An 8,322-nucleotide genomic window follows, 5' to 3' on the forward strand; every position below is an offset into this window, starting at 1 on the left:
CGGTGGAGAAGAAGGCAAAAACGTTACACTGCCGCCGTACAGACCAGGATTTCTGCGGGCAGGATGACAACATCGAGACGACAGACTAGGAGCACACGTGGAGGCGAGGAAGAGCTTGTCAGTGAGATAGAGGGACCGCTGGCGCACATACAGGAGGTAGGGGAGAGCACGGCGGATTCGGGGCAGGCCGAGTAGTTCCTAGGGGACAGGCCGAGGAATCAAGGAGACTTGAGCCAGCCAGGAGGGGTGAGTCCAGAGAGGAGTAAATTGATGGAAGTGTATGGGCAGAGCAGAAAGCGAGAAGAAGAAGAAGAGGGAGCGTGGAGACGTGAGGCAAGACGCCGGACGAATCGCCCGATGGAAATGTTAGAGGCCACTATATAGAGAGAGGGAGGGCACCACCGTCGGGAGCCCACGCAGCACCCGAAGTGCCACCACCGTCGGGAGTCCCCGCAGCACCCGAAGTGCCACCATCGTCGGGAGCCCCCAGAGCACCCGAAGTGCCACCACCGTCGGGAGCCCCCGCAGCACCCAAAGTGTCACCACCGTCGGGAGCCCCCGCAGCACCCGAAGTGTCACCACCGTCGGGAGCCCCCGCAGCAGGGCTAGATCCCGAAGCAAGAAGACAGTGGTCACGAGAGACAAGCACCGAGTCGATTAGGGAAATGAAGGAGATCGCACGGCTTCTCAGGGAACTGGCGAGTGATCGGGAGCTGTCGAACATGGCCCGCCAAGCACCGCGGGGACCTGACAGGCAGAGCGGACTTAGAGGAGGAGGTGGCCCGTGTTACGAGTGTGGGGAGCAGGGCCACTTCAGTCGGGACTGCCCGCGCCTGCGACAACGAGGTGTGAGACAACCCTACGGTGCGGCTGGAAGAAACTGGCCGACGTACACAGAAGCAGCCCGAAGACCGGGACCAAGATCCGATGGATTCGTGGGACCTCCCGAGAATGAGACTGCAGAATCGGCCCTCATGGTGACATTGAGTGACATTGGAAGTGGCAGGAAATCCTGTCGAGTTCTTGGTGAACACTGACGCCAGTGGGACCAGCCTGGGTGCGGTGCTGTCTTAGAAGCAGGATGGGGAGGAGCGGGCCATCGCCTACTCGAGCAAAACACTCCACCGCCTAGAAAGGGTACTGCGCCACGCATCGGGAACTGTTGGCGGAAGTAGCCTGGGAGGTCGACGCAGAAGCCTGCTGTACGAAGATCGAACTGTGTTGTCCTAGCTCTAGTACTATAGCCCGCGGATCGCTGCCGCAGGGCTATAGCACATTCTGCCATAGATGTAATCTATGCAAATGGTCCAACTGATGTGACCAAAAATTTATCCTCAAAACGCAAAATGATCGGGCTTTTTAACACTTATCTATCAACATAGACATCTCACCTATCTTTTTGAACACTTTCCACAACGTTACACCATGTATTTATCCATTTATCATTAAAAGTGCCAGCACTACTTCCAAATTCCGTTTGAAATGCTGTGTGTGCACGCATGACGTCACCCGAAATGTAGCATCATAGGCACAAAACACATGGCAACTACACTGTTGCAGCTATGATGCAGCTACATTTCGGGTGACGTCACACGTGCACACACAGCATTTCAAACGGAATTTGGAAGTAGTGCTGGCACTTTTAGGAATAAATGGATAAATACATGGTGTAACGTTGTGGAAAGTGTACAAAAAGATAGGTGAGATGTCTATGTTGATAGATAAGTGTTAAAAAGCCCGATCATTTTGCGTTTTGGGGATAAATTTTTGGTCACATCAGTTGGACCATTTGCATAGATTACAAACATACCCGCACATATATACATACACACACGCGCGCGCACGCACGCACGCATGTACGTCTCGCAAGAGCTTCCGTCATTCTCCTTGCAACAAAAGATACAATGCAAAGTTACACATAGCTATGCATTTACGATACATAAAGATTTATTCCAGTGGTATTTGGCAACGAGAATTTCAGAAATTGGAGCAATGTAACCGCTATATTTATAATGCACGCAATAACGCATAAATAACGCACTTATTTTTCTACTGTTTATCAATGCATATACGTATTTGTACTACGTAATTGTATTACGTAGATATATGATTTAGGCATTGAACATTAATAGCTCGAAACTATTCATGCGTAGAGTTAGTGCTCGGTTTGCCAAGCGTTAATTTCTTTTTAATTGACACGATTTTCTCACTGGTTACGAGTATGATGATGTTGATTACGAGTTCACGACATGAAGAGTTGCTACGGTTACAGCAACTCATGAGCAATAGTATGGAAGCCCTGAAACGACATACGACTTTTTGAGTTTCCGAGTTTCTGAATTTCCGATCAATATATAAAGTGTTGAGAGCGTCGTAGAAAATGTTTGAAGTTCAAAAATGAACACACTGCGCATGCGTTATTCCGTGACATTAAAGTAATTTAGAATCGCCTACCGTGAGATTAAATTGGTGTTATTTAGCGGAAAAATACAATTTGAATTTAGAATCCCCTACCGTGAGAGTAAATGTGTGTTGTTTTAAGCGGGAAAGAACAACTTAAATTTAGAATCCCCTACCATGAGAGTAAATATATGTGTGCCTTTTTAAGCGGGATAGCATAATTCAAATTTAGAATCCCTTATACCGTGAGAGTAAATGTGTGTTCTATTAAGCGGGAAAGCATAGGGCCTAATTTAAATTTAGAATCTCCGTTATAACGCATGCGCAGTGTGTCTGTTTTCGACTTAAAAACATTTCTCAATGCGTGTTCTCACGTGTTTACATTCTTCCCTGTGTGACCCTTGCTTGACCTTCATCTCTAGTACTATATACGATACGAAATTCAAAAACTCGAAAACTCGGAAACTCAAAAAGTCGTATGTCGTTTCAGGGCTTCCATACAATAGAGTACTTCATCAATAACTGACAATTGCTGCAAATGAGACGTGAGTGCGTTACGGACAAACTCGTTTACGTGCAGATTCAACCCATTGTACAGATGACAGGTGACAGGTGACAGGTGACAGGTGACAGGCGACAGGTGACAGGTGACAGGTGACAGGTTCCTACGATTATAACAGCGCGGATATCGACAATATAGCGCAAAATGTAGAAATAATCGAAGCGCGTAAATAATACGTGTAACTTCGAGCAACGAACATTTAAACACAGCGATATCGATCTGCCTGCCTGCCTGTCTGTCTGTCTGCCTGCCTGCCCGCCAGTCCGACCGCCGACCCAACCACCCACCCACCTACCTACCTACGTATCCATCCATCCATAATCCACCCACCCACCCATCCGTCCGTCCGTCCGTCCGTCCGTCCGTCCGTCCGCCCGTCCGTCCGTCCCCATCGTCCGTCCATCCCTCCATCCACCCACCTACGTGCGCGCGTGGTGTGTGTGTGTGTGTGTGTGTGTGTGTGTGTGGTGTGTGTGTGTGTGTGTGTGTGTGTGTGCGTGCGCGCGCGAGTGTATGTGTGTGTGCGCGTGGGTGTGTGCGTGTGTGTGCGCGCGTGCGTGCGTGTGCGCATTGAATACAAATATATTAATAAATCGTAATTTTAAGTTACTATAATTTACAACTAAATGTTGCTATGACGACGTCCATATGATATCACATACATACACAAGAAATACAGGATGGTTGGTAATTACATAGACATAGAATACAAGATGTATGTATGGTAACATGTATACATGGTAACTATGCTTGCACGTACTCGCGCACACACGCACGCACACGCGTGTACACACGCACGCACACGCGTGTACACACGCACGCACACGCGTGTACACACGCACGCACACGCGTGTACACACGCACGCACACGCGTACACACCCACGCACACGCGTGTACACACGCACGCACACGCGTACACACCCACGCACACGCGTGTACACACTACACACGCACACACGCGAAGACACGCGCACACCCATACGAGCGGACGTAGGCCTACGTATCACGCACACGCACGCACGCGCACAACCACGCGGTTATTCCCGCTGTTTCGCGGTTATTCCCGCCCGATTATTCCCGATTATGCGCTGAGACTCAATCAATACCACTGGCAGTATGGGCAAATATAAAAGAATAAACCAGTGGATGGATAACGGGTAATAACTCGGAAGACAACGGGAAGCACATATCAGTTGTTTTTCTTTTCGATTTTCCCTCTGTCAATACTAGTAATCGAGTGACGGCCCTAGTGAGAGTAATAGCCCGCCTGTTTACGCGTGCGTGCACAATTATCGACTGCATGTTTGTAAGAAATGGTTATTTCTAGGCAACATAACATAAGCGTCGCCACAGCAAGAAACGTTTAATTTTAATTAAATTTTATACTTTACGTTTTAAGTAATATTCCCAAGTTTTCAATCTCTTTGCGCTTGCCTGACTATATATAACTGAATATATTATACTTTAGTTGTTTATGTTTTATTGTACTGAATTCGCTTCTGCTAACTGTCACGTCCACCGCACGTGTAGCCGTGAACAATTTAACTTAACTGTTAATAATTGACTGCGTGTGGATCGTTCTATAGCGGGTATTGTTCTCCAATTTCTCTTCCTCCTCTTTTCTAAAGGCCGCAATTCCACGATTGATTTTGCCTCTTAGCATAAAAACAGCCTTCTTTTGATGACGATTAACAATTACTCTGTTAATTTGCGCAACGTCATCTTACACGAATATTAGAATAACGAAAATCATAACGCTGACATGCGTGTATAGTTTTACTGTTGTTTCTTTATAAACAATCCAACATGCTGATATCAGATTAATAATATTATGTAATAAAATAATAGTATAAGAATATTGGAAAATTATACATAGATGCAGGGCATAGCTTGGCAACAGACATAAATTATAGTTACTGATAACATCGATACTGTGGGATATCGAAACGAAATTTCACATCGATATATCAGGTTAGCTTTACGTATACCATTGGGAATGTTGCCGCAGGCCTGTACATGGCTATGAAGTATAGCTATAAGATCAAGTTTAATAAGGATGATTCACTACGCGGTACACGTATATTTGCACACACGCCCACGAGTTAAAAGCCACGCCATCAGCATGTGTAGTAAATAGTGGCATATATTACACGGCGTGGATATTAACTATACTAGAATGTTCACGCGCTAGTTGGAGCCAATCGTTTTGCATCGGTCTTTGTTCGTTTCTCCAGCTGCTGTAAATCATCGCTCGCCTCCAGCAACACCTCTCCTACGTTCTCCAGCGCACACTGCAAGATGACGTTCACAAGAAGAGCCAAGTAAATGTAGGAGCACATGCGAGATATCACTTGTATGCGCGACGCGGCAATAAAGTGCGCTTAATCACGCTAAGATGAGAGAACGCCGGTAGCGCCTGGGGCTACGATTGCATCGTGCAATCATATTGAATTTCGTCGCCCACTGCTGCGGTACTGTGGCGCTATATAGATCGAGGCACGCAGCGCCTGGCGCCATTCATATTCCCAAGGTTTCTCGTAAGTGCTAACGGTACGTAAACACGCAGCTTTACATGTATTGTTTTCCTGCGTCATGTTCAATACCTGAAGCAAGCATGCCACACACACACGCACGCATACACACAGACAGGCACACACACACACACAGCACACATTAGACGTGTGTTTGCGATTCATATTCTTTCAAAGGCGCTGCGACACTTCAAAATGCACCATCGCGACCACGCATCCGACGCTTACCTCTGGGATGACATATTTCGTTGGCATGGGTGCGCTGGACCGACCGTAGTCTGTAAGAGCCCCACACCGCGGCACGTCATCCACCCACACACCATTGTATTGCTGACCTCTGTCAAGGTAGTAGAACTTCCCCGGACCGTTCTTCCTATCGGCCTTCCACGAACCCTCGTAGCGGTTCTCATTCGCTGCACGGTAGCAATAAACGTTGGCATTATGACCAGCAAGCGCAGAACACTTACAACTCAGTTACTGCGAGTCCCTGAATTTAACGACTTTCATTGAAGACCCGCGATCACAATCATAGGAACCCGACTGAATAAAACATGCCCTAGCTGCTTGCTAGACTAACATTTGACTATTTGCGTCTAGTTTCGCCTGCAGACCGTCACATGAAGCCGTTCGTCCCCTGCATCTACATGCTGAATACGAACGCGTTTAATGAAGCCGTTTTAATACCTTTGATTATTGTTGACGGACAAAAGTAAGCGCTACTCTACAAGCTTCGTCCACTTGTGGCAGCCAATTCAAGCTGCATATATATATATATATATTAGTCAGTTGCTATCTTGGTGGGACAGTGGACTTACGCAGCCTTAGCATTCCATCTCCATGTCTTAAATCGTTTTGCCATTCTCCTTCATATATGGAGCCGTCATCATATACCATTCTTCCCCAACCACTGCGTTTTCCTTCTTTCCATTCTCCCTCATAGAATACTTTTTTCCCATAGAAAAACATACCATATCCCTAAAAATAGCAAAATACTCGCAACTAGACAAAATTTCATGCAATCTCCGTTTTGGAATTATGCACTATTACCTTTTATACGTGTTCTAAATGATTAATACATACATACAGGTATTACTCTTATTATTACAATAGCTTCCAAAGACTGTCAGTGAAAGCCAGTATTACATGTTTCAAACCATTCCTCCAGCCGCCTGAGTACTGCTTAATGTAGATGCCTTCGCCATCAGGCACACTGTATGTTCCAAAGCCATCTCTCTTTCCCCATTTCCAATCACCGTCATATATCGCACCAGTTGATTGAGTCTTTTCAGTACCTTTGCCTGCAAAGGAAAACTCAAGTGCTATTTCGTAGTTTAAGAAGCAACTTACCAATTCATGTAAATTGAATTTAGGTGTTTGCACGTCACCGCTACACTGTGCAAACTACTCTCTTGGTCAAATTTATATATACCATGTTTATGGTTGTTCAGCCATTCTCCAGTGTATTCATCACCATTCACAGCATATACTGTATGCCGGATTCCTTTCTTCTGTGCTAGATTATCCCAGGTTTTCCACAAAGGTTGTGTCTTGTGCTGTGGTTTTAAATGCGGCATGCTCAACTAATGGTATATAGTTTGAGAAGTGACTGTGTGAGGGTATAGGTGGTACATCTCAATGCATAGCCATGATCTAAATAAAGCCTGTCAGAATAGAAAACGAAAGTTATATCAAACATGCGAACCAACTAAGGAAAATAATAAATATTAATAATTATTTAATAATCAATGATGAATTAGGTGGCTACAATCAAGTGTTGCGTGCATGGTAATTAGCATTATTCTTGTCGATTATTTGCAATGATTTGTTGATTATCAATGTAATTATGCTCGTGAATTTTCCCCACTCATCGTCACGTTCTTAAGCACATCTACAGCTTCCCTAGAATTACTAATAGCTCGTGACAACCATTCTCAGGAGTGTGCCTAACTGTACATACATATTACATGTAAGCTACTGTTAGTTAGTGCCTATAATAGCAACAAACGTTCTGTTAGTTGATTGGTCAACCGTTTAGTTGGTTAGTCAAACGTTTTGCCTGTTTCCGTACATGCCACATTGCAAATAAAAATTTTAGGCTATTACCCAGGGGGCAAGACAGGTTTACCGGACATGAGGTGTTGTAAAAGGTTGTTTGGTATCAACATGTTCAGGGGACCTCCCTGATCAACTTCCAGGTGGACTACCCTGAAAATATGCTGCTGAAAAAAAATGGCGGCCATTTTTTTCAAAATGGCCACTATGTCTAACTAATGTTGACCAATTTTGATGATAATGTTTGAATAGAACCTCCTCTCACCATGTGTGTGGTATCATATTAAAGGGAATTAAATTCCCTACAAGATGATACCACATTTAATGGGCTTGATGATGATTTGCATAACAATTTTTGGCCAAAATGAGATTTCTGACAATTTTTTTACAAAATATGACTTGCACCAAAATACATTTTTCTCCATATTTCAAAAATCCTTTCCACTAAAGAATTGAAACTTTCTAGTAAACTGCCCATATGTATAGTCAATAGTGTGTAAACAGGACAAGTTATTTGCTTTTCTAACAAACAAGTTATATTGCTCCAAAGTTAACACTTTACTATACGTTTAACTTGCATCGGCTTTTCTTCCTAATCACTATCTGAGTCGCTGCCACTGTCACTGATCTCGGTTGTTCCGATGTCCTGCATCTTGCTACATTTGATTGATAGTCCTTGGCAGCGGCACCCTATGTAGCATGTGACTGAATTCTTAGCACATGAGCAGTTCTTATTGCACCCCTTAGCACATCCGCACGATATTGCCTTCTTCATC

At 44.8% G+C, this 8,322-nt stretch overlaps 1 protein-coding gene across 3 annotated transcripts in view; it reads right to left on the reverse strand.

Annotated features, from left to right (window-relative positions):
- Window positions 1-4,737: 4,737 nt before the first annotated feature.
- Window positions 4,738-8,322, reverse strand: part of LOC106820993 (MORN repeat-containing protein 3-like) — a 5,972-nt gene continuing 2,387 nt past the window's right edge. For all 3 annotated transcript variants that reach the window (XM_014825612.1, XM_014825613.1, XM_014825611.1), the window contains exons 2-6: window positions 6,924-7,155; window positions 6,638-6,792; window positions 6,310-6,469; window positions 5,723-5,907; window positions 4,738-5,254 (exon numbers count right to left, since the gene is read on the reverse strand). In XM_014825612.1, the coding sequence (XP_014681098.1) occupies window positions 5,144-5,254; window positions 5,723-5,907; window positions 6,310-6,469; window positions 6,638-6,792; window positions 6,924-7,068 (756 nt within the window). In that variant the 5' untranslated portion in view covers window positions 7,069-7,155 and the 3' untranslated portion in view covers window positions 4,738-5,143. The remainder of the gene's footprint in view (window positions 5,255-5,722; window positions 5,908-6,309; window positions 6,470-6,637; window positions 6,793-6,923; window positions 7,156-8,322) is intronic.

Source organism: Priapulus caudatus, unplaced genomic scaffold, assembly GCF_000485595.1.
Source record: "Priapulus caudatus unplaced genomic scaffold, Priapulus_caudatus-5.0.1 Scaffold55, whole genome shotgun sequence".
NCBI classification, from domain to species: Eukaryota; Metazoa; Priapulida; class Priapulimorpha; order Priapulimorphida; family Priapulidae; genus Priapulus; species Priapulus caudatus.